Raw genomic sequence first — 27,092 nt, 5'->3', positions numbered from 1 at the left:
TCGTGAGTCCTTCCACGTGCATGCATGGCCGCATGGCGCTTCCATGTTCCCAAAGATCTCAGCATCAGCGGTTTCATAACCCCCTCGGAGGTGTGACGGAAGACAGGGATTTGACTCATGGACTAAACTTTGAAAAAATATTGTAACTGGGCAGGGGCTGCAACAGGCCTTTCAGCAGTCACGGTTTAAAGGCTTTTCCAAGAAATGCGTTTCCAAAAAATGTTAATAATAACATTGGAACAGCGCGCACGCGAGGCACAGTGCGTGGTGGCCGCCTCGGGTCTAAGAGGCAGGCCAGGGCTCTCGTCCGCCTTGGCTCTGCTTCTGTCGATTGCACTGGACACGTCACTTTGGTTTTCCGCAGCCAGAGCTGGGAACTCTTTTGTGAGGATATGGCAGTTAATACTCTCTGAGCATGAAAGCATTGGTCATTTGGATCCTAGATCCTGAATAATATGATTGAAGAAAGTGTAGCTATAAACTATAGTGGAGAATTAAAAAGAGCAAACTGGACAGATATAAAAGGCCGCCTGCGTTGAGTGGGTGCCCTGCCTGCACACAGAATGTGTGCTCTGTATACAGACTCGGCAGGGGTCCTCAAACTTTTTAAACAGGGAGCCAGTTCACTGTCCCTCAGACCGTTGGAGGGCTGGACTATAGTTTAAAAAAAAAAACTATGAACAAATTCCTATGCACACTGCACATATCTTATTTTGAAGTAAAAAAAAAAAAAAACGGGAACAAATACAATATTTGTATTTGTATGTGGCCCGTGGGCCGTAGTTTGAGGACCCCTAACACAGAGCCTTTCTCAGTGGTAAGTGGTCCAGTTCCTTAGGGACTGGGTTCTTGGTATCCGTGGAACTCGATCGAATTGGATACCACACAGGATGGCAACTAAGCAATTTCTGTATTTTCTTATTGAAAAGATGTTTATTTATTTAGAAAACTTCCCCTTACTCCCCCCTCCAAAAGGGGTGAAATGCTTTTCTTACTATAAAAGGGTCATTGAAAACTAAAATTCCTAATGAATTTTGCACATAGAGCTTTGTCGTTTTAGGTCAGCATTACATTTTGTTCCTTCATTTGTAAAGTGGCCAGAGAGAGAAGGGCAGGGACGCGGGGAGGGACTCGGCATTGGACAGGGCTGCGCGGCAGGGCAGGAGCTCTTGACCAAAAGTGGGACGGAGATACCGACTTGTGAAAGCCGATGAGTGAGCAGGAATGAATGACAGGGAGCCAGGTACAAAGAGGAGGTCAGGGCATCGGAGGAAAAATACTAGAAACGGAGCACCCAGGCGGGTTTTTCCAACCACCTTGTCTTCGGCAGGTGTGTCAGAGGAGGAGCGAGCAATGGGCAGGGAAGTCACATGTAGGGTAGGATCCTGTGATGGTCAATGATTCAGAGCATAGAAGACAAGGAAACGTGGTTTGCCTTCGAGCAAATAACATCAAAAAGGAAGAAAACAAACCCTGATAGGGGGGAACACACTCCATTTCCTGCTAAGCTGCTGGAAAAGTTACAGTTCCTCACCCCAACCTCTGGAGTAGGCTTGAGCCAATGAGCATTGGGAACCACCCCCAACTCCCCCTGCCCTCCCCTCCCCCCGGCTGGGAGGACCAGCGGACCTCACTGACTACAAACCTGAGCATGAACTCTCTGCTTTGGGAACTTGTTGAAGCTACTGTCTCAGTGGTCTCAGCAATGAATAGAGAACAGTTAAATGTGGGGCATCTGATGAAAGGATTTCCATTTGTGCCGTGAGCAGGCACTTCTGAAATTGTAGGCTGTGTACAGCTTGGACTTCGGGGTGTCAGTTTCATTCAGTGCTTATTTTCCTAAAAGCTATACCGCATTGACGTGCTTAGAAAGTATTTGGTGGCCACGCTCTGTTGGATACAATATTCTGAAGAGAGAATAAATGTTATTATGATTATAATCACATTGATGTCCTATTAGAATTTTCTAATTGAGAGCCAAATATAGAGAAATTGAGTAAAATGAATAATCTGATCCCATGTAAAATGAATAATCTGATCCCAAAAGCAACACTATTATTTTTAATTAACAAGTGACCTAATTATTCTCCACAATAAAGCTCTTAGCCGTTTACACTTCCTCCCTTGAAGTCAGAGTTTATGAATAAAGCACTTAGTTTCCTAGAAATGCCTTTTCAGTGTCATCTTTCCATAGGTGAATTGCTCATTAGTGGGAATTTGCTTTCACATATTTCAAATTTTGTTGTTACGATTTTTTTTTATCTCTTCAATGATAGGAATAGTTGAATGTTCTATGATCAGTGGGACTATGAGAAAATCACTGTACATAATTGTTTCACAGCCCTAGTCTGTCTGTGGTTTTGAATTCAAAGACTGTTGTATTTATTTTGACCTTCTCTTAATTAATCTTATAAGACAACAATGACTAGAACAAAGCTGCTGGCTGCCCTTGCCTTTTAAACGTAATCCAAGGGCCAGACCAGGCAAGCCTGCAGGGGAGTGAGGGAAAGTTTATCTACTTCCCCTTCATGCAGCGGACAGATTGTGCCTCTTGTAATTGGGAGAAAAGCATCTAGAACAGCGATTTTCAATCTTTTTCATCTCATGGCACACAAAACCTAATTACTACAATTTTGCAGCACACCAAAAAATATATTTTTTGGCAATCTGACAAAAAAAATAGGTATAATTTTGATTCATTCACACCCGATGGCTATTGTTGTGTTGGCTGCTGTAATTTTCTTAATTGACAATCTAAGGGAAAAGAGGTCAGTGGCTCTGACTAAATAGTCAGGTACTGCAAGTTTTAAAAATTCTTGCCACACACCGGTTGAAAATCACTGATTTTCACAAAGCTACCTTTGTGTTGATACAATCTGCAAGAAGCAGAAGTTGCGGGCGGGGGGGGGGGGGGCGGGGGGGCAGGGGGCTGTCATTGTTTTGTTCAGCATCAGTAACTAGTATCTTAAGAAAGAAGCAAATTACAAAAGATGAGCTCACTGGGAAGGTAGACACACCAGTGCCTCCTTCGTGCTGCCTTCCCAGTGCGAGCAGGGCTGCTATGAACAGTTGTGTTGGTCGTGTGCTGCTCAACCCTAGGAGATACCATTCACACGTTAATCCATAAGCACCTACGAAGACAGCAAAGAAGTCACTGCCAGAAGGAGGCGCTCATAGGGGACTGTACCTGATTCTGAGTAGATCCAGAGGGGAAGGTAACAAAGTCAGTTTAGATTACGGGAAAGAGCAATGTATGAGAAAAATCATAAAACAGAGCTAGGGATCTTAAAGTCGTTGAGTTTTACGTCACAGTGTTGTCTTGTTTCTTACTAACAAATGGAAGGCATATTTATGAATAATCATATCATCTATGTTAACTTTATTTTTTTATTCCCATTTTATTTTATTTTTAAATTTTTTATTTTATTTTCTTGTTTAAAGTATTACAAATAGTAGTACATATGTCTCCTTTTTGTCCCCATTGACCTTCCCCCGGCCTCCCCTACCCCCCAGCACATGCCCTTACCCCACCTTTCCAGTGTCTTGTGTCCTTTTGTTATGCTTATATGCATGCATATAAGTCCTTCGATTGATCTCTTACCCCCCCCCACCACCACTCCCCAGCCTTCCCGCTGTAATTTGACAGTGTGTTCGATGCTTCTCTGCCTCTGTATCTATCTTTTTGTTCATTAGGTTATGATGTTCTTTATTATCCATAAATGAGTGAGATCATGTGGTATTGTTCTTTCACTGCTGGCTTATTTCACTTAGCATAATGCTCTCCAGTTCTATCCATGGTGCTGCAAATGGTAAGAATTCCTTCTTTTTTATAGCAGCGTAGTATTCCATTGTGTAGATGTGCCACAGTTTTCTAATCCACTCATCTGCTGATGGGCATTTAGGCTGTTTCCAAATCTTAGCTATGGTGAATTGTGCTGCTATGAACATATGGGTGCATATATCCTTTCTGATTGGTGTTTCTGTTTTCTTGGGATATATTCCTAAGAATATTACTGGGTCAAATGGCAGATCCATTTTTAAATTTTTGAGGAAACGCCATACTGTCTTCCATAGTAGCTGCACCAGTCTGCATTTCCACCAGCCGTGCACGAGTGTTCCCTTTTCTCCACATCCTCTCCAGCACTTGTCGTTTGTTGATTTGTTGATGATAGCCATTCTGACAGGTGTGAGGTGGTACCTCATTGTTGTTTTGATTTGCATCTCTCGGGTGATTAGTGACTTTGAGCATGTTTTCATGTGTCTCTTGGCTTTCTGAATGTCAACTATGTTTACTTTAATATTATATTCATTATCTAGATTTAATCCTCAAATAATGGTAATGGATTCAGCAGTATATCTTTATTCCAGGACCTTGAGATCTATACCTCTGAATATTAATGAAAAGTTTTGAACAAATATTAATTTAGCTTTCTCTCTTCCAAACTTAAAAAGAATAATATACTTACAACACATCTTTACCCTCATTTTTTTGTTGATTAAGGTATTACATATGTGTCCTTATCCCCCCCATCGCCCCTCCCCCCCACTCATGTCCTCACCCCCTGGTGTCTGTGTCCATTGGTTATGCTTATATGCATGCATACAAATCCTGTGGTTGATCTCTCCCCCTTACCCCCACCTTCCCCTACCTTACCTCTGAGGTTTGGAAAAAATAATAATTTATTGTTATTAGTAAAAGGAAGTTTTATATTTTGAGAATTTATCCTAACTGGACCTTTGGAATATCATTAAATTTCTCTGGCCTTCAGTTTCCTCAGCAGAAAAATGAAGATAGATAGACTGTTCTTACAAGGTAGACTGTCCATGCTTACAGTGTATTAAAGTCCATGATTGTCAGTCAACCTGAAAGCATTCAGATAAGCACCCCCTGAAGGCAATGGCATCATCTAGTGGTGGTTACCTCATATCACAGCCTTAAGTTTCCATGACAAATTGTCTTCCCAAGATTTTGCAGCCAATTAGCAAAATTTTTCTGTTTAGAATCATAGAATATGTAAACTAGAAAGGACCTTAGAGATAAACTAGTCTAGCTTCTATATATAAAGGTTTTCCCATGTATGTTTTGTTTCTCTTGACTTTTTTTTTTTTTTAGATTAAATTCATAACATAAAATGAAGCACTTTTAAGTGAACAGTTCAGTGGCGTATAATACACCCCCTATGTTGTACAAGCTCCCCTATATTCTTAAGCACATACTTAGCTCCTGTTTTTAAAAAATGCTTACCTGGTTAATGCAAATATATATATATATATATATATATATATATATATAGAGAGAGAGAGAGAGAGAGAGAGAGAGAGAGAGAAGACAAAATGTATTTCTTAAATATAGTACATGCTTATTTATTTTTTTGTCATTTACCACGCTGTTTAATATTGTTCCGTCTTGTCTCTTATCAATTATTAGAGGTTACCTCAATCCTGGTTTCCTCTGAGGTTGCCTGAATGTACGACTTAATGAGTATTTCCAAAGCCCGGGATATTTAGAAATGGAGAAACCTTTTCATGTAATTTTAATGAGAAAATTTATAAGTTAGCAATCATTATTATAAGGTTTTCATGTGTGGCATAACTTAATACTAGGACAAGTGTGCAAATTTTGAACCCAGATTTTAGAAAGGAAAGCGAGCCTTCACGTTTTGGCATTCTGACCCAACAATCTGTCTCTTTGGTTAGGCAGCGGTTCTCAACCTGTGGATCGCGACCCCTTTGGCGGTCGAACGACCCTTTCACAGGGGTCGCCTAAGACCATCCTGCATATCAGATATTTACATTACGATTCATAACAGTAGCAACATGACAGTTATGAAGTAGCAACGAAAATAATTTTACGGTTGGGTCACAACATGAGGAACTGTATTTAAAGGGCCAGAAGGTTGAGAACCACTGGGTTAGAGTCTGACTAAATAAACAGCAACCTGGTGGGAAACTCTGGGAGTGACTGAACTTGGAGGGGGCAGCGTTGGGTGAAGAAGGCTAGGTGAGGGGACTTGGTTGGTGTGAGACCCATGTGTTTCCTTAGAACCTCCACATTTACAGGAGCCCCACAGAACGTAAACCTTGCCAAGACTTCATTACTTCCCTGTTCTCAACAAGTACAATTTAATTGAACATTAAGCAATTTGATCTCTTTCACCTAATAAATCAAACAAAGTCAATAAACATAAATCCTAATGATAGAGCTGCCCCTGGTGGGGCTGAGCTCATCAGCATTCATGGTACTCCTCTCCCTGGAATTGTAGTCACAGATGCTTATTGCTGAAAAACTACTTACCTGATGCTTAAGGTCTGGGGAGTGTATATAATAATTTTCTTAGGGTTTCGGAAGGGCAGCTGGGGAGTAGAAAGAACATGGTTTTGCACATAAGACCAGTTTAGGTTCAAATCGCTCACTCGCCCGGTCGGCATGGCTCAATGGTTGAGCATCAACTTATGAACCAGAAGGTCACAGGTTTGATTCCCAGTCTGCTCAGGTTTTGGACTCGATCCCCAGTGGGGGGTGTGCAGGAGGCAGCTGATCAATGATTCTCTCTCATCATTGATGTTTCTATCTCTTACTTCCTCTCCCTTCCTCTCTGAAATCAGTAAAAATATATTTTTTTTAAAATCCCTCACCTAAACTAGGACTTTACACTAGAAACCTAATTTTCTTATTGGAAACAAAGGAGATAAATTACAGTTCTTTCACAGAGTTGTTCTGAGATTTAAATGAAAAGATGTGTGCACAAGTGCACAGCGCCTCGCACAAGGAAGCTTCACAGTACAGGTTAGCTAACCTTCCTTTTTTCTTTTTTTTTTTTTTAATATATTTTATTGATTTTTTACAGAGAGGAAGGGAGAGAGAGAGTTAAAAACATCGATGAGAGAGAAACATCGATCAGCTGCCTCCTGCACATCTCCTACTGGGGATGTGCCCGCAACCCAGGTACATGCCCTTTACCGGAATCGAACCTGGGACCTTTCAGTCTGCAGGCCGACGCTCTATCCACTGAGCCAAACCGGTTCAGGCTCTTTTTTCGACTGTTCTTTAGCCAGCGTCTGCCTGGTACTTTGGTTCCCCTAATGCTTTATTTGTTGTTCAGCAGTCCCCCCTTATTCATGGAAGATACATTCCTAGACCCCCAGTGGATGCCTAAAAGCACAGATAGTACCGAACCCTATATATTCTATGTTTTTTCCTCTGCATACATACCTATAATAAGGTTTAATTTGTCAGTTAGGCACAGTAAGAAATTAACAACAATAACAAATAAAATAGAACAATTATTAACAATATACAGTGTAATAAAAGTTATTGTGGTCTCTCTCTTAAAATATCTTATTGTGCAGTACTCACCTTTTCACTTAAAGGGAGCACTTTATTGCTCCTTCTAAACACATCCAAATTGCCAGTATCACCGCTCTTGTGCTTTGGGTCCATTATTAGATAAAATAAGGGTGACTTGAATACAAGCACTGCAATGCCCCGACAGTCCATCTGATAACCAAGACTGCTACTATTTTTTTAAAATATATTTTATTGATTTTTTACAGAGAGGAAGGGAGAGGGATAGAGAGTTAGAATCATCAATGAGAGAGAAACATCGATCGGCTGCCTCCTGCACACCTTCTACTAGGGATGTGCCTGCAACCAAGGTACATGCCCTTGACCGGAATCGAACCTGGGACCTTTCAGTCCACAGGTTGAGGCTGTATCCACTGAGCCAAACCGGTTAGGGCCGTGGTCGGCAAACCGTGGCTAGCAAGCTACATGCGGCTCTTTGGCCCCTTGAGTGTGGCTCTTCCACAAAATGCCACGTGCGGGCGTGCACCTACAGTGCGATTGAAACTTCGTGGTCCATGTGCAGAAGTTGATATTTTGTGGAAGAGCCACACTCAGGGGGCCAAAGAGCCGCATGTGGCTCGCAAGCCGTGGTTGCTGAGCCGCAGTTTGCCAACCACTGGTTAGGGCAAGACTGCTACTATTAAGGAACTAAAGGGCGGGTAGCACATGTAGTATGGATACACTGGACAAAGAGATGATTCGCATCCCAGGCAGGATGGGGCGGGATGGCACGAGATTTCATCACACTACCCAGAACCATGTGCATTTTAAAAGTTATGAACTGTTTCTTTCTAGAATTTTCCTTTTAACATTTTCAGACCATGGTTGACCACGGGCAACTGAAACCACGGAAAGTCAGCCCCCAGATAAGGGAGGACTACGGTATATACTTGTGACTCTCTGAGCGACCTTCCCTCCTCCTCTACATTTGGTTCGCCTCCTTTCTGTAGACCAAGCATGTCAAACTTGTAGCTGGCGGGCCACACTGTGAGTTTGACATGCTTGCTGTATGGTCACCCCCACGGCGGATGGAACCTTCCCAGCTCTTCTTGGCTGACTTAGTTATTACTGATAAGCTATTGCCCATGTCACAATAGCCCTTCTCTCTCCCAAATCGCACGCTGCCCATAATATTCTCAGCCTCGGTTTCCACAAGTGAGTGAGTCAGTCCATCACTGAATGTCACTAAGTCAAAAGACGATAATCCAGTTCAACAGACCAAAAATGTTTCCAATCCAAGGAACTAGAACATGGAGAAACAAGACTAGATCCCAAGACTTTTACTCTGGGTCCTTTCTCTTTTCAATGTGCCCAATTTTCTCTCACAACTCACTAAGTTTAGTGTCACGGCAACTGGATTCTTGCCTGTTCACCGGTGACTGTGGCTAAGAATGTATCCTCTGAGAAGGAGCCTAAGTGGACAGACACCCAAACAGATGTCCTGGATGGAATGTTCTGTAAATGGTCAACATTTTTCTAATTTTATAGATTTTGCTCATTTCAGTCCAAAAAAAATATGCCTGTTATACTGCTGGCTCAGCATGCATTGGGGTAAATACTCATTTTGTTCTCCCTGTCTCCTTCCTCCATTTCCTGGTTGTGTGTGTGTATATATTTCCCGAACACCATCATCAATTAATAATACATATGGGGACCTGTAAGAAAAATGCTTGGTCTAGAAATTTGATCCAAATAAGACCCATTTCTCTAAAGCATGAGAATCGGTCCTTGCATCTCCTGTGTTGGAAAATGATGCAATTCCAGTGTTAGAGGTTCAGCCCTGCTGTGTGGGGAGCGAAATGCAGCCTCTGCATTATTTCTACAAGCAGCTGAATTCAATCAGCCTCAGGCAGCGCGCAGACTTCACCTCCCAGTTTCCCCACATGCCAGAGTGGCATGGTGACATGTGACTGTCCAGCCCAGCCCGGCAGATGTGTCTGTCATCAGCAGTGCAGCTTCCCTGCCAGGATCTAGTAATGTGCTTCCCATTGCCGCCAACCGCAGGGGCCCCAGACCCACTGGTTCCCGGGGGGTAATTTTTAAACTTTTTTCTTTCAATTTAAAATTAAAATCAAAGCAACATCTGTTCTAAGAAACTGCCAGGCCGGGGAAATGAGTGTGATCAATGGCCTGGGTCTTGTTTAGACCACTTAGTGACGTGTCCAACACCATGCCATGTGTGTCTTTCATAGCTTTGATCAAGAGCTTAGCATTCGTGCTTGGGGGGTGGGGTGGGGACAGCAGTGGGGCAGGGCTTGGAGGTGTGAATATTTCCATTTCCTGTTCGTTTTACACTCTCATTTGGCTAGATCCCGGATGCACACACTGTGCGGTGTATCGTAAGTAGTGTTTGCCTCCCACAGAGTACAAGCCCTGCCTGCTAAGCAAAGCTATTCGTTTGCACCAGGCCCTGGGTGACTAGTTGCTTCATTGTTGATGGCGTAAGTAAAGGGAAGAATTTTTGGAGAAAAAAAATAGACTCTAGGGATGGGATATATGTGTTCGTGTATATACGTTAAGCTGGATGAAGTGATAGCCATGAGGTTCTCATGAGTTGTCATAGGAAGTTGTGCAAATAGTTCAGGTGTCCGCTATCCCGGGCTCGGTCTCCTCAACCAGCCACAATTCACTGTGTCCCCAAGCTGTCCTGCAGCCCTGACCAGCCCTAGAGATAACCAGACCAAACATCTCCAAGCTGGGACGGGCTCTGGTCGTGGCTGGGGGTTTGCTCAGAGGCTCAGATATGCTAGAAATATGCATGCGCCCAGATCCTGAAGCTGGTGCCGTGCCTGAGACTCATTAGAAAGTCTTGTGATCGTTGTTCCCCTGGAAGATCGTTGAGAAACCTATTCTCAACTCCACACATTTGTGATCAATTCAGGCATCACTAAGAATTGTTGAACACCAGTTTGCCCCCTGTACTTTGAGTTCTGTGTATCTAGTGTTCAAGCGTGCCATTGTTCATACTTTATCACTGTTCGACCGCGTGATTATATTTGCTAGGCTGTCGACAAGTAAGCCTTATGTCTGAGATGAAGGCTTTATTCTCTGTTTACTGAATTAAAATTTTCTTCCATCTATTAGGAAATTCCAAATAGCCTTACAACAATATCTAAAGACATCCAGAAACTGTGCTTTCATTGCTCTTTATTTACCACGCAATCCTTTGCCCAATGACAACTACCATTAAGTTTTACTAACACTGAAGTCTGCATCAATCATTTGGATGCTGTCTTTGAAAATCCTCATTTACTTCCTGTTGTTTAAGTAGGGACTTGGTGATTTTACCTATGAGAAAAAAAATGGCACCCTCCAATTTCTTGGTGCTCCAAAATTTATAAACCATTCCATAATGTTACCTTCATGTTTATATGTCAATAACACAGAGGTAGACAAACAGGAATTATTATCTACATGTGACAGATAGGGAAACTGAGGCTTGCCCAAAGTTGCTGAGCTGAATGATAAATGGTATAATCAGGACTTGAGCTCAAGCTTGTGCCTCTAAAGCCCACATTCTTTCCATTAGCCTGTCCTCACTTCACCCTTGACCCTGGCCAAGATGAGAACAGAAGTGCGTGCCTGGAGAGGTGACATGGGTGGGTTGGTATGGACTCATCCATGCTCCCAGAAAAAAAATTACACAGTATGCATGTCCTGGAAATGCACTGAAAGCTCAGTCCCCTCAAACAAGCACGTCTCCAGATACAACAGAGAGAACATTTAATGTAGAAATCATGTTTTGATAACTGACCAAAACTGTCTTGAAGTTTGGAATGTTAATATGTTAGACAAAGTAAAGCAGCAAAGGACAGTCAGTTCTAGAATCTTGAAAGATAAATGCATGGCTGGGAAGAGGGGGGGGCGCAAAGAAGATGCCTCAAGTCCCAGAGGTCCCATCCCCATCTCTCTGCCCCCCTTCACCAGCCCCTGTTGAGTTAGAAGTCTTCCTAGGAGTCACTTGTGGGTCCCCAAACCCAACTTACAGTTCCCTTTCTTGATGCTTTTGGGTTATCTCATTTTAAAATCAATCCAAAATATCTTCTCCTGTAAAGCAAACTCTATTTAGTTTCAGGTCAAGTACCAGCATTTCCAGGAAGCTGCCCATCAGCACTTCACCAGAACAGAAGTCTGTTCCTCCTCGTCACTCTCACATTCGGTCCCTTCCTTTTGCTAGACGGTGACAGCCTGGAGGGTGGCCACCAGCTCATGTCTTAGTGGAGGAGGCATGGTCTTGGCCAAGGCCATGGCAGGAAGCTCAGACAGCTCTGGGACGGCCCTGGCTCTGTCAGTCCACAGCCCCAGGACCTCGAGTCTCAGTGGAGCTCCCCTGAGAGCCACATGTCAGAAGAGCTTGCTCAACTGTGTCTGGATTTAGTTTTACAAAATAAGAACATGGATTAATTTACTTGTAACATCTATTCTTGATCACAACTGTTGCTTGGATATAAAATATGGAACAAGTCTCCCTTTCAGATGTCCAACAAATGTATAGAGAAAGTCTTGAGAGACAGTGACCTCAGCTCTTGAAACTTGTAAACATCTCAGCAATCTTGCTCTCTCGGGGAGATCCTTCATTCTTCTTTCTCAAACTTGAAGCAGAACTGATGGCCATGTGTGTTCTCTTTGTTTGAAGTTGGGTTTTGTTGAGTCAAGGATCTTCTTCCAGGATCAGCTCTTTCCTTAATGAAATTAATATTTCTCATGAAATGCTTTCATGCAAAAATATTGGGCTGTCTGGAGTCTGTATGTTGTTCCTGGAATGCTCTTCAGGAGGAGAATTTTAGGAAGGGGCAACCATAATCCTCCCCTCCCCAGCGGTGTGGGGTCTTTTCTGGCTTTACACTTCCTCGGTGCAATTATAGAAGATGTGTGTGTGTGTGTGAACTTATGCTTGCACACCATACACACACACACACACACACACACACACACACACACACATACCTTTGACTCCTTTAAATTGAGGGATGAAAGACAGCCTTGAGCATTTGCACTATTGCCTGAGTGTATTTGTTTAGTTTTGTTACAGAGGCAAAATAATAGAGGACAACTTTCCCCATCTGTGGTCGGGGCAAGTGGCTGTTGCATTGTGCGACTGCCCGGAGAGTGCCCATCTAGCCCTGGAGCCTGCTGGCCTGCATCTCACAGCCCCGGCAGTGCTGTCGGAGTCTAGGGAGCCCCAGAATTTTCACCATCTGCTAGATGAATCCTCAGGTAGCAGGTTTCTGTAAAACATGCATTCAGAACATGAAGCCATCCTCTCTGAAGCCTTCATCGCTCCACCTCCTGCACGGCTCTGCTCCTAAATGCAGGCAGGAGCATGAAATGCACTTAAAGCTCAGTCACCCCAGCCAGCGGGGATCCAAGATCTTGTGCGCTGGGTGGGTCCTGTGAGGAAAACTAAAGGAGAGTTTAGAAGTCAGACGACCATAGGGCTGACCCAGCTTGGAACTGTGGCCGCGGGAACAGTAACCACAGAGGAGTCTATCTGGGGTGCAGAAGGAGTAGAGGCAAGAGTTACAGAGGAGCTGAGGTCGTTGTGGGAGAGGCAGAGTAAGTGTGCAGCTGGAGCATCATTGCTGAGTTCCAGTCTGGCGCCGCCACATATTAGCTGTCACTTAACAACTCTGTGCTTCTGTTCCCTCATCTGTGAAATGGGGATGATGATGGTACCTCTTCATAGGGTGTTGTGAGTGAATTAATGAATTAGTGTTTAGTGAATTAATATGTATTAAGAATCATACCTGGCACAGAGCAAGCATTATCCGTCTGTTAGCTATTATTACTGCTGCTACCTTTACTACACTATGGTGATGATGATGATGATGATGATGACATCATTAATTTAATACTATCCATAAGGATCATGTCTTGAGTGTAGAATTATAATAATAGCTATTAAATTTAAATTGTACTTCATAGCATCCTTCCTTGCTAGTCTAATTTCTGGATCACCAGAGATAAATTTTCTCTCTCTCGTGAGTGAAAAAATGCCTGTCTGTAAGAATGACCACTTTATACCTATCAAGTGTTTACCTGATGGGCTCAGATCAAGCCATTCTCCCGACAGGCCTGCATTGCTCTCAGATGGCCCTTTTTCTCAGTTTCTTAGTGTCTTGGGATAGTTCTACCAACTGCTCAGCGATTATTTTTTATTTAGAGTTCATTGTATGTGGATGGACACTCAATGTACGTGGATGGACATTCATTATATATGGATGGACACTCATTGTATGTAGATGGATACTCATTGTATGTGAATGGATACTTATTGTATGTGGATGACACTCAGTGTATGTGGATGGACACTCTATGTGGACGGACACTCATTTATGTGGATGACACTCATTGTATGTGGATGGACATTCATTGTATGTGGGTGACACTCATTTATGTGGATGACACTCATTGTATGTGGGTGACACTCAGTGTATGTGGATGGACACTCTGTGGACGGACACTCATTTATGTGGGTGACACTCATTGTATGTGGACGGACATTCATTGTATGTGGGTGACACTCATTTATGTGGATGACACTCATTGTATGTGGATGACACTCATTGTATGTGGATGACACTCAGTGTATGTGGACGGACACTCATTGTATGTGGATGACACTCATTGTATGTGGGCGGACACTCAGTGTATGTGGATAACACTCATTGTATGTGGACGAACACTCATTTATGTGGATGACACTCATTGTATGTGGGTGACACTCAGTGTATGTGGATGGGCAGGGCTCTCATGAAGAACATCGAGACACTTCCTGGCCCAGCAGTGTGTGTGGGAGATGGGCCTGGGGTGGCCGGTGCCCTGGCAGATTCCCAGGGCTCTCAGCCGGCAGTGGGTGCATCAGGTGCGTGCAGACATTGAAGGCGCCCCTTGTTGTTTCTTTCTTAGATGACTACGCCCAGCTGTGTAACATCCCCGTCACAGGACGCCGGCAGCCGTACGGCCGGGACGCCTTGGTGGACTTCAGTGAACAGTATGCTCCGGAAGCCGACCCCTACTTCATTCAGGACCGTAAGCAGACGTTTTCAGTTACTTTGGCACTAAATTGTGGTTCAAGATTAGCCAAGGGTTTTCAAAATGTAGTCCTGGGAGCTCGCCGGAAATGCAGATCCTCAGGCTGCGCTAGATCTCCGAATCAGAGACTGGGGTGTCCCGGCCCCTGGGCTAACCCTTCTGCACCCAAATGTGAGAGCTGTTGGCTCAGATCTTAGCCTCACGGGTGGGGATGCTGCCATGTTCACCGTCTGTGAAGCAAATGACCTCATTACCTTCCATAATAATCATTTTGTACCATTAAGTGGTGGTCTGTTGCGAGGGTTTCCTTGAACGCCCAGATTTGTAGCTTTTGTCACACAAGGAAATGACAAAGGGGAGCTGTACCGAGTTGCTCTTAGAAGTATTTTCCAGTGGGAGGTCAAAAACATTGCTCTCCTGGTCAGAAATTAATTTTTAGGATCCACTCGTTAGGGGGTGCGTGAAGATAGGATGTGTGCCGGCTCTTCCTGCATTTGCGAGTGGGGTTTTCTTGTGGGAGGTGGGGTGTGAGAACCCTACTCTCATTTAGAAAGTAACTGGTTTACCATGTGCAGCCCAGCGGCCTGGATGAGGAAGCCACAACAACCTAATGTTTCCGTGGGGAAACCAGACCTTTCACGTGTAGACTAATTATCCGAAGTCTGAGAAACAGGACGGTCCAAAATGAAATATTAGTAGATAATAGGTTGCGTCACTTCAAGAACGGGAATAGGGAATCGCTGGTCCCAGCTGCCTGGGCTCCTTCCTATCCAGGGGCCCTCCTTGCAGGGAAGCGCTCTGCACCAGGTTTTCAGGACGGGAGGGGGAGTGCGGGTGGGCGGGGTGGGGGGGACTTGGAGAGGCTGCTGACTCACAAAATACAAGGAAGCTTTTCCTTTCTGTGGGCCCTGACACCTGCACATCAAACTAGCCATGACCTAGTCCCTGAGGGGCAGTGCATGCTTTGTGATTGCACTTGGATCTACTTCAGTTCTGAGTTGAAGAGTTTTTTTTTCTTCCTTCCCTTTTCCTTCTCTCTTCTCTTTCCCCTCTCTCTCCCTTCCTTTCTCCTTTCTTTCCTCCCTTCTTTTTGTTTTTTTGAAGGATGTAGTATATTGTTCACCCAGTAGAATTAGAGTGCTTTAAAATTTACATGAACAGCCCTGGCCAGGTACTGAATTTATTAGAACATCATCCCCATACGCCAAGGGTGCGGGTCCCATCCCTGGTCAGGGCACATACAAGAATCAACCAATGAATGCATAAATAAGTGGAACAACAAATTGATGTCTTTCTCTCTCTTTCTCTCTCTGCCCCTCCCTCCCTCTTTCTCTCCCTTCCTCCCTCTCATTAAAATCAATCAATCAGTAAAGAATTTACATGAACACAGCATTGACACATCTGTGTAACCCCCATCCAGGTCTAGAACATTCTAGTATCCAGAGGCCCTGGTGCCCTTTCCTAGCCCACTCCCTGCAAGAGCAACCACTGTCCTGACTTCTAGCACCTGAGATTTTTTTTTAATCAACAACACACAGCCATACACGGCCTCATGAAATGTGCGTAAATGCACTAGCAGCTGTAAGACTGTGCCCGTATGATTTCTACACTTCTCTCTGTTTACATTATAGGTCGATAAACATTTACCTTAAAAAGAGACAGAAAGGAAAAGAAAAGGAGAAGAAATATTAAGGCTGAAAGAAAGCCAGCTTACCTGCCCCATAAATCCAAAATACCAGATCAAGTCTCTGTACAACTGACACAGCCCCATAGCTTATGTGTGTAGCCTCGATCACAACATAGTTCAGATTTCAGGAAGTTTAGTGTTGAAATGTTCTGGCTTATGTAGCTTCTTTTTTCATGCTCACATTGCCTTAAAACTCTTTTTTCATTCAGTACAAACCTTAAAAGAGGAACAAGTTGGTATCACATCCAATTCCTATTTAGCATCATAGGTAGTTGAGATGTAGTTCCAGGACCTCCAGCTTTGACTACAAAATGGCCTTTAAATTTTGAACAAATTACAAGAAATAGCTCCCCCGTCTCAGACCAGGAGCAAGGGCTCTCTGGCCCTGCTGGAGAAATGATGGTATTGGGTAAATGGTAACGTAGAGGGGAGGCTAAGGATTCTTATCACCTTTACGATTCGCCATCTCCTGTTTTCTAGTTATTTGCAAATGTTACTGATGGCTGGTGGTGCCTTTAGTTAGCGCAATAGTTATAAAGCTGTGATCTCCTAGAGCAGAAATCAACTTTTTCTTATAAGGACCAGATAGTGAAATGTTTAGGCTTTGCAGCCACAACCTCTCCGTTGCAGCTACTCAGCTCTGCTGTGTTCTCATGAAAGCAGCAAGATGTACATCAGTGAGTGGGAGTGGCTGTGTTCCAGTAAAACTTTATTTATAAAATAGGCAGCAGGGACGGCACCGTGCTGACCCCGCCTTAGAGTCCCATGGAAGTATTTTGGGAAGTCTACTTGATATATCTGTATAGGAGCTTCAAATTTAATTTCATGTTTTAATGTATAGAATAAAAAATGATTTGACTAGTTTTAAAGTCAAAATGATTTTGCTGCAATACCTGGAAGTTGACTTTATTTTCTTAAGTCAGTATTTCTCACACTGGCTAGGGGGCATCTGCTGACATATTCCTGATGCCTGTAATATTTTTTTCCTCTAAAATTTTGTAAAAAGAGCCTGTCGTGGATATATTACTACATTTTTTACGTCACCAAGTTAGACTTAGAGTCCTGTGTAAGTGATGATATGTTGCTGCCCCCTGCAGTTCCATTAGAGAATTACATACTTCAAAGGCCTAACAGTTTTGGCCACATTTTGATTTTTTTCTTACATTTTTTTTTCAACTATAGTTTACATTCAATATTATTCCGTATTAGTTTCAGATGTACAGCAAAGTGGTTCTAAAATCATGCACTTTATAGAGCGTTCCTCCCTGCTGCTTCAAGTACCCCTCTAGCCCCCTACCTAATTATCACCATGTTATTGCCTATATTCCCTATGCTGTCATCTGCATCTCTGTAACTACCCATTTTTCTGCTTAATCCCTTCCCCTTTGTCACAAAACCCAGCCCCCCAGCTCCTCATTTTGATTTTTCTTAAAGCTAATACTTGGTGAGGTCCAGAAGGTGAGGAAGGGATGAGGGGCCGCATCCACAGTGTGCTTGAGTCTTTTATATTTACAACTTCCTTCACTAGAAAGAAAGCTCAGCCCTGTTGCTGCCTGGGTAGGTTGTTTCTGTATTATTACACTGCAGCCCTGAGTCCGTTTAAAGCTATCTGACTTCAACAAGAGCGTCTTTGTTTCAGTACAAAAAGACTTTGGGTTTACTAGACACAGGCGCGATGTTCTTTTCTCATTTATCAGGATGTTTTGAGTCCCTTTTACTGCCTTTGTCCTTTGATCCCCAAGAGCCCTTTTGTCGGGCTCATTCCAAAGCCAGAGCAAACAAACAGAGCCGGCAGGGCTGGGAGGGCCTGGCCCTCCCTCTCCTGGGAACTCTAAGCAGAAGAAGCACCCCTCCAACTATCCTGGGTGTTCTAAGCAAATGTCTCCTGAACGTCGATAACTTCACTATTGGTTCCACGCTGAAAGATGTCCTGACATTTGCTAGTGAGAACTCAGGGAATTTGGAATTTTAGGTAAAAACTTTAAATAAGGGCAAAACCAAAAATCATACTTGCTGGAGCATCAGAATTCAAGATATGGGGCTGATCTATACAAAATATCTAAAGTTTTTAATATTTTATGCTTCCTCCTCTGTTGCAGTTATATGCAGTGTTCACTTACATTTTAATGCTAGCTTTAAAGCGTCTGAAATATGTCTATCTGGTGAACCGTAAGCATAACCACATAGTTTTTAGAAACGGTTTAAGAGGGTGAACATATCTAACTCGGCGTCTGCCCTGTCGTTTCCAGGTTTTTTAAACAGCTTTGAGGAGCTTCAGGCTGAGGAGTGCGGCATCCTCAATGGCTGTGAGAACGGCCGCTGTGTGAGGGTGCAGGAAGGGTACACCTGCGATTGCTTTGATGGGTATCATTTGGACATGGCCAAGATGACCTGTGTCGGTAAGAACGGTGTCTTGTGGGAAACAGTTCTTTTCCTGAGATCCCCTGTGGTCAGATCGCATACCCTCAAGTACATTTAAGACAGATATGCAGAGTTTCAGTTTAGGAAAATGAGGAAAGTTTTAAAGATGGAAGGTGGTGATGGTTGCACAACAACACCAATATACTTAATGCCACTGGACTGGCCACTTAAAAATAGTTAAAAAGGCCATATTTATGTTCTGTATATTCTACCACAATTTTTAAAAAATAGAGGTGAGCCCGGACAGCAGGCTCAGTGGTTGAGCATCGTCGACCTATGAACCCGGAGGTCAGGGTTCGATTCCCGGTCAGGACCCATGCCTGGGGATGCAAGCTAGATCCCCAGTGTGGGGCATGCAGGAGGCAGCCGATGGATGTTTCTCTCTCATTGGTGTTTCTGTCTCCCTCTCCCTTCCTCTCTGAAATCAATGAAAACATATTTCAAAAAATAGAGTTGATATCTCATGTAAGAATTCCTGTAGAATTCCTCACATAGAGCCATTCCTTGACTTTGACTCTTAAATGTAGCTTTTGACTGTGCAGCCAGTAATGTTTCCCCTGAATACTTGGCCCAAGCATCAGGGAATGTAGATGTCTGAAAAAGTACAACTTCCATGGTAATCATTTGGAAAAAGTGCCTCCTAACATGCTGTCGTTGCCTCCCCTCTTCTTTTTAAAAGAGCAGTAAACTCACACTTATCCTGCTCCGTGTGACCTCAAATGAATGCCCAGACTGTGTTCCAGGGCCCTTTGGCCTCTTTTCTAAACGGCCCCGGGATTTAAGTTTTCTTCTATTTTTTGCAGTTCTTCTCCCTCCTGTAGTGTCCCCTTCCCTGTTGGTGAGTCTCCATCTGTGGTGGGTCTGGAAAGTAGGGAACCTGGGTTAGTACAGGAGTTGCAAGTGCGTAAGAACCTTTCTTTCCGGTGGGAAGAAACCCGAGAAGTAACGTCAGCCTGAGGAGGGTCTGCTCAGAAGGCTGTCGGCTCACTGGTTTGCTCTTAACTGTGTCCTCTTGACACATCCGTCTGTTCTCTACCTGCGGAAAAGAATTCACAAGTGGGGTAGTATTTCCAGCTTTCTTGAGGTTGGACTGTAAAATGTCAGGCTAACAAATTGTTCGTGTTGTGTGAAATAACAGGGAAAGAAATTCTAGAATTCCCCCGACAATTGACCTTTGTAAGATCTAGAAAGTCTGCCTTACCGTTCACGGGATGGAAACTGTCATGAATGGGAACGTTTCAGGGTGGGGGACGGGAAGGAGAGCCAGGCCGTGTGCAGGCCAGTCGCCTCGGTGCCTCGGTAGGCTGTGGGTTCCGTGTCCTCGTAGAGCACCTCCGAGCTGGTTCACCTGTGTGGTTTGGCTTATTGCAGACGTGAACGAATGCGACGAGTTGAACAACCGCATGTCTCTCTGCAAGAATGCCAAGTGCATCAACACGGAAGGCTCCTACAAGTGCTTGTGTCTGCCCGGCTACGTGCCTTCTGACAAGCCCAACTACTGCACCCCATTGAATACCGCCTTGAATCTAGACAAGGACAGTGACCTGGAGTAAAAGAAAATCTACATAACCTAAGCCCGTATACTCTGCACTGTGTAAAGGAAAAGAGAGAAATGTATTATACTTGAGACATTGCACCTCACCCAGAGTGTTGGAAACACAGGAGCAACTTGGTGTCATGTATCCTCAGAAGACAGTGAAAGGATTTGGTGTGAGCCTGACCGGTGCAACAGACCAAATGGACATTTCTCTGAAAAACCCGTATATATAGTCTGTTCATATGTAAAATTCAGTGGGAAAAAAGAGGCGGAGCAGTGCTGTTATTTTAAACAGAAGGTTGTATTATTATGTTGTCTTGTGTGTTTTTTTGTGTTTTTTGGTTTTTTTGTTTTTTGTTTTACTATTGCTTGATTAAATTTGGCATTTACATAGCGGTGGAAATATTTTATATAATTTTCATTTTTTTGGTTGTGCAGTTCCTTGGCTACTATTTTTCTTTTCCTTCAGATTTTTTTTTTTTTAAATCTCAAGTGCACAAGTTGTTGGTGAGATATTGTGAAACTGTTTTGTAAGTATTGTGACACAGAGTCACGTGATTCCTAGTTGGGAGCATTTTAAAATTCAGCTTGTCTGTCCTGTGGAGCAGGCAGTGATTTTGTTTCCACACTTTTATACACGTTTGGAGAAGAGTACTTTCTATTTACGATGTATTGTCTGATTCTAATGTCCATTCTTAGCCAAGCTGCTAGTAGGTGTCAGGTGGATCCCTCTTGTACATTGAAATGGAAGAACCAATGAACTCACATAGAATTGTAATGTGTGAAGTATGCCCAGCGAAATTTTTTGAAAACTTGATGATCCCAGCATATTTACCATTGTATGTTAAAGCAAAATAAATCACCATTTTTTTTAGAAAAAAAATTCTACCTGAGAGTAATTGTCAATGAGTATACGTGTACAAGTTGTATCCCTCCCCCCCACCTTTATTTTTAGCAATGGTCCCAAGTAATGTAGAGTTGTTGGCAGGCTAATTATTAAATGTGTTAGATACTTAAAGGGCTGGATTGTGTCCCCTCAAAATGCATGTGTTGATGTCCTAACCATACAGTATTTGTATGTGACTATATTTGGAGAGAGGGTCTTTAAAGAGGTGAATATGGTTAAATGTGGTCATTGGGGTGGGCCCTATAGGAACAGAGTAGGACACACACAGAGGAAAGATCATAAGAAGACACATAGGATTCTTTGAGTTGCTTTTAGGAGTTACTTTTAAAGCCCAGTTGTCCTCCATGGGTTTGGGGTTCTGTGGCATAAAGAGACAGATAACTAGTACAGCGCATGCCAGTCATTCATTATATACTAATTAAGCATAACCCATTATGCTAACCCATGTATTTCCCAGCTGCTTGAGTGAGAGTCAGGTCTCTTTCTCCATTCCTCCACAGAACAGGTCTCTGTACTTTAAAGTACCAATAACCAATAACATTCTATTCTTTTGTCATAATCATCAAACATTGCTCCCAAAACACTGGCGAGCTGCTGTAAACCTATGCAATTTGAAGTTACAAGGTTGATATCTGCCATGTTAGCTGAGAGGAGCACTAGGTACAAAGCCAACAAACCAAATTCTAATTAAATATATCAAAGGTTTGCACAATTCCATCATTCATATTTCTCTAATAAATGTTTATAGGTTCAAAAGAATACTATAATTTAGCTGTAGTATTTCTCACACACAAAGGACTGACTCTAAAATGTACTTGAATTCTGGTAAATCTTAATGACCCAATATTGGCAGAAATTACACATCTGTTATACTTAAGAAATGAGGTTTATGAACATTTTATTTGGGTCAACAGTTCAAGAAAACAGTTACCAAGCATGCCAATTCTATATGTCCCTGCTTGTGAGGACAAACCATAACTGAATTTATGAATTATTCTAATAAATTGCAGCGATAAAATGACTATGATTCTATGCCCTAGCCGGTTTGGTTCAGTGGATAGAGCGTTGGCCTGCAGACTAAAGGGTCCCAGGTTCAATTCTGGCCAAGGGCATATGCCCGGGTTGCGGGCTCATCCTCCCCAGTAGGGGACGTGTAGGAGGCAGCCAATCGATGATTCTCTCTCATCAGTGATGTTTCTATCTCTCTCCCTTCCTCTCTGAAATCAATTAAAAAATACTCTCTTCAGCATTCAAATGAGAATGACTTAAGTATAGACTAAAGCACCTATGATTTACTGCTCAAATCTTTGGTAAGAAGAAGAAAATAATGATGACTGTCACAGCTCAATATCAAAGTGATAGCCAATCACAACTATGAGCAAAAAAGGAATAAGGAAAAGTAAATCACAGTCTAAAAAAATAGGAGACACTGCTCAGGGAAAAGAACTCCCTAATTTAGGATAAAACATTGGCAGTCACCACGGGAATGTGAGATGCCTCTAACCAGCTTCCCCCTGTCTTTGAGAAAGTAGGATGGCCGTCACTGGTGGGGCAGAACCCACCTCCTGGAAGAAATCACCGCTTCCCTCGTCCTCAGAGCCTTCTCAGCCTTCTCTTCATTACTGCTCTAGACCCCTGCGGGTTCAATGGAACTTCCTGCGATGATGGAGAGGTTCTATATGTGAGTTCCAGTGTGAACTTACTTGTACCAGGCATTGTGCTTGATGCTGGGACCATGGAGATGAAGAACTTTTGGTGTTTGACCCACACCTAGCTCAGAAGACAGGTTGTGAGCCCAACTGATCATACTGCAATGAGGTAAGTAGTCCAGGGGAAGCTAGAACCAGGTGTTGTGGAAATAAGGAGGAACTTGTCGGTTTTGGCTGGGGAGTGGGGTGGGAGTTGGGGGTAGGGTAGAAGCCCCAGGGAGCAGATGAAATAATTAGAATTGTATGGGTCTTAAATTTTACTAGAAAAAAAAAAAAGAAGAGAAAGCAACACAGCCACTTCACCTGTCCCTTCCTTTTTGTCACAGAATGTGCATCTGGTGCTGCATAAAGAGCACTGGAGTTGGCATCTCCGATCAACCACCTGGGTCCCAGCTTCTGGCCCTTCCATGGCACGCTTTCCTGTAAGACCTCAAAGAAGTCTCTATCTCTCTAGTCACTGTTTTGTCACCAGTGAAGTGAACTCTAAGGTCCCTACTACGTCAAAAATTGTCTAATTACTTGATTTCCCTTTTCTCAAATGGTCTTCTCTTTCCCAGCCTGATTTTTTAAAATTGATTTTAGCAAGAGGAAGGGGAGGGGGGCAGAGAGAGAGAGAGAAAGTGTTTCATGGCACAGATCCTGTTACCCTCAATCCCTCATAGTGTTGTTGCTGAGAGCAGTCCCATAGACCTGCACACAGATTGTTTTCCCATTGAACAAACATTGCTATTTTGTAGGGTTGGATATCCATTACATCAGCCTTGCCACCAAGGCAAAATACACCCAACAGCCAAAGTAGGATGCCTAAAGAGGAAAGCACAGAAGCACAGAGGGTGGAGAGAAGAAGTAGGAACTTACTCTGTCTTGTCTCCTGGAAATATTAAATCCATAGGGAATGTCTCAAGAACAAGTGAACAAACGGGTACTGTACACGTATCTCTACAGCATTTACGTTGTAATCTCAACATAAGGTCATTTGCCTGGGAGGTCTGAGACCTGCTCCATTATGGAATCACGATAGTTCTAGAGCTTGGATATCTTAGTGCCAAAATTTGTTTGGATTAGCAATGATCCAACTAAATCATTGCTCCTTGCCAAACGGATAAATGTTTAAAATGTTCACAATTTCTGTTGTCATGAGTCCATTGCAATGAAAAGTTTACCTTGAATAGTTTGTTTCCAATGTGACTTTTATATATTGATCAGAGCCATGCTAAACTGTCTTCTTAATTGAACAATTTATCCTTAGATTACCCTGAGGTTTTATTGTATCTCATGATAATGACAGTTTTGTTTCTTCCTTTCAGTCTTCATAGCTTTACATTTCTTGTCTTCTGAACTATTAAGACCTCCAGTGTAATAATGAATTGTAGCATGGTGATAGCAGGCATCTTGATCTTTAAGAAAAATCCTTTTATCGTTGCCCTATTTGGTATGATGCACACTTAAGTTTTCATGTGTGCCTTTTCCCTGGTGAAGAATGCTTCTTCCTATTCCTAATTTGCTAAGGAGGCTTAGTCTGAATATAAATGTTGAATTTATCTAATTATGTTGCAGTCAAAGAGAAATGTGTTTTGGTTTAGTTGTTTACAAGAATAAACCTCTAGCTTTTAGGAGTCGCCTTGGGCGCTGCCTGCCTACCTCCAAGGGTCTCAGCTGCGCCTCCACCACATGCGCATCTTGGCACCTAACCATGTTGTTGCCAAGTCCTGCTTCTGGTACTTTGTGTCTCAAACTAAAGAAGATGAAGAAATCTTCAGGGGAAATCATCTACTGTGGCCAGGTGTTGGAGCAATGTCCCCTTGGGCTGAAGAACTTTGATATCTGGCTGCGCTACGACTTCCACAGTGGCACCTGCAACATGTACTGGGAGTACCAGGACCTGACCACCCAGTGCTATGGAGACATGGGGGCCTGGCACCCTGCCCACGCCCACTCAATCCAGATCCTGAAGGTGGAGGAGATCGTGGCCAGCAAGTGCCACCCACTGGCGGTCAAGCAGTTTCACGACTCCAAGATCAAGTTCCCCCTGCCCCACCGCATCTAGTCGCCAGCATCAGCCACACTTCACCACCAAGAGGCCCAGCACCTTCTTTTAGCTGCAGGGCCTCCCTGTCCCCTGGTCTGCCCAAATAAATTCCTTTGGAAAATCAAAAGAAAAAAAGAATAAACCTCTACGTCTGAAACATGCCCAAACTGGCCTCTGTTTGAGAGAAATACCCAATGGGTCATCTAAGATTATATAAAATGTCCATTGATTAAGATATTAAAACCTTTTATTATGTTCCCCTTTAAGCCGGCAACTAAGTTGGCCAATTACTGGTTATTGTAACTTGGCTTCTCTTAAACAGCCTCTAACTCCAAGAGCATACCTTGGTGCAGAATTAAAACCATGAGTATATTGCATTTCTGAGGGGTTGGTCTAGGAAACATTCAGTTCAGAGGCATAGGACAGACGAATTCAGTGCCCAAGCATCTAGGAAGCACAGAGCTGTATTATTTGCTCTGGCAGCATACATCTTCCCCACCCCAGCCCCACTGTACCCATATTAAAGGTGGAAGGCCTGACCATGTGGAGAGGGGCTAAGGGAAGGAGGAATAGAAAACAAGAAGGCAATAGCGGTAATGAGATCCCCTAATAGCAGTGCACAGCAACACCAAACATCCGAGTGCGGTGAGTGTTGTCTATCTCTGAGCCCATGGAGACATTGCTATAATCTTAAGGTCAAGTTCTTTATGTAAGAATGCATTTATTAGTATACAGTTTTTTTACTGTACACTAATATTCAGTGAAATATTTACTTTTACTCTATGTAGGAGTGTGAAGTAAGTATTCTTTCATATTTTCTTGCTGTATATTTTGTGCCAAGTTTGTACTGACTCCTTTGGCTACTGTATAGAAAATTGTTCTTATGTATTCTGTTTTGCTAGTTATTTGTATTAGTTTTTATAAAAATTTATTTGTATTAAAATTTATTTCACGTTATGATTTACTTTTGGTTTCTAGGATTTGATGGGAGATCATATTTAAAGCTATTTACTAGTATATAGTGTTCCATGTGTATGGGATTTCATTTACCAGTAAATTTTTGTTCTGTAACTTAGTACCAAAAGTCACTAATACTAATATACTCCCTTTTAACTATATTATTTTATATCATTAAAAGTTAGTAGAATGTTGTCTCATAGCCATAACCAATGATTTTTCATCTGGACTCCTGTGTATAGTATACTGCATCGACAGAACTACTTTAAAAATCTCTTTAAAACAAGCAAGATGAAAACTATTTCAATTTTTCCTTCACATTTCCCTCCTCCCCCAGATTCCCAGATTTCCTTGTAAAACTGGCATGTCTTATCTGCCAGTAAATACTATATATCTTTTATTGGATGCCAACTGCATATTTTGGCCTTCACACCCTTATGAATTATATAAGTGGAGCTTGCACAGCATTCTGGGGAAGTGTTTGTTTTGGTCGGGGCCAGTCCCTGGAAGCCAGGAGCTCAAGCCAGTGGGCACGAGCAAAACCCAGTGGTCTCCTGAACCCCATCCATCAGCACCTCCGCAGTGGACTACAAACCTGCAGGAGAAAGGACACAGAGATCTGGGTAGTGTTTATTTTTAGTGTCAAGGGATGACATCACTGCCCGAGATTATGACATTGGACAAGCTGGTGGGTGGGCTTGAATTTACAGCACAGAAAGGTCAAACCTTGGTTAACAGGCCACATTATTAGAGCACAGAGAACATTATATGCATGCTTTTAAAGTAGGAAATATTAACACTTTTATGAGCTTCATGTAAACTGGACGGTGTTCAAGTCCAAAAAGTACTTTATATAAAACTTACATGCTATGTTTGGCCAATTTTTTCTTTTTTTCTAAATCTTGTGATAATAATCTCAATCTCTCTCTCTCTCTCTCTCTCTCTCTCTCTCTCTCTCTCTCTCTCTCTCTCTCTTTCTCTTCTCCAGTGGGTTGACAAAGGCTCTTGCTTAATTAAAATCAATGAATTGGGGTTTGGCCAATTCCCTTATTTTATGTCCATGGGCTCTAAATAGTCAATTTGGAGCTCACATTTATAAGAGCACAAATAAAACATAGCTTGGAAATGTCTAGTAGGTACCACAAGGTGAATCAGTGAAGATCATTCTCCATATAGGTGTGTGTATATGAGGTGGGCTAGGGAGACCAGGGCAGGAGTTTTTTTGGGTCATCAAGACCAGGGCTTTACTGAGCCAGATTCTCCCCCCATTGAGTACATTCTTAAAGTAAACTGGTTGTTATGGAAACCTATGACCTTCTTCAGGACCACAAAAAAGCCCATTAAAGTTATTGTCTTAAAATTGGGAAAACATAATACAGTTTTCATGGCAAGTTAGCATTGCAGGTTAATCCTTAAGCTTGAATGAATGGCATTTGGGACTTTGCTGAGGAAAACAGAGATTAAC

The 27,092-nt window shown here is 42.9% G+C and overlaps 2 protein-coding genes across 3 annotated transcripts in view; both read left to right on the top strand.

The window, feature by feature from the left end:
* LTBP1 (latent transforming growth factor beta binding protein 1) overlaps window positions 1–22,899 on the top strand; it is a gene marked incomplete at its 5' end in the record, with an annotated part of 337,472 nt that extends 314,573 nt beyond the window's left edge. The window contains 3 exons of one of the 2 annotated variants that reach the window (XM_081101363.1): window positions 14,255–14,377; window positions 18,317–18,466; window positions 19,860–22,899. In XM_081101363.1, the coding sequence (XP_080957489.1) occupies window positions 14,255–14,377; window positions 18,317–18,466; window positions 19,860–20,041 (455 nt within the window). In that variant the 3' untranslated portion in view covers window positions 20,042–22,899. The remainder of the gene's footprint in view (window positions 1–14,254; window positions 14,378–18,316; window positions 18,467–19,859) is intronic. The other variant, XM_081101362.1, reaches the window with a different exon arrangement.
* On the top strand, window positions 22,899–24,781 carry LOC308526270 (large ribosomal subunit protein eL20-like). The gene has a single exon (XM_081101364.1). It carries the CDS (start codon window positions 24,209–24,211, stop codon window positions 24,686–24,688), a length of 480 nt encoding a protein of 159 aa, XP_080957490.1. The 5' UTR covers window positions 22,899–24,208; the 3' UTR covers window positions 24,689–24,781.
* Window positions 24,782–27,092: the final 2,311 nt, after the last annotated feature.

Source organism: Myotis nattereri (genome assembly GCF_964212035.1).
Source record: "Myotis nattereri genome assembly, chromosome: 10".
NCBI classification, from domain to species: domain Eukaryota; kingdom Metazoa; phylum Chordata; class Mammalia; order Chiroptera; family Vespertilionidae; genus Myotis; species Myotis nattereri.
The sequence above is the reverse complement of the archived record's forward strand: the minus strand, read 5'-3'. Positions and strand labels throughout refer to the sequence as shown.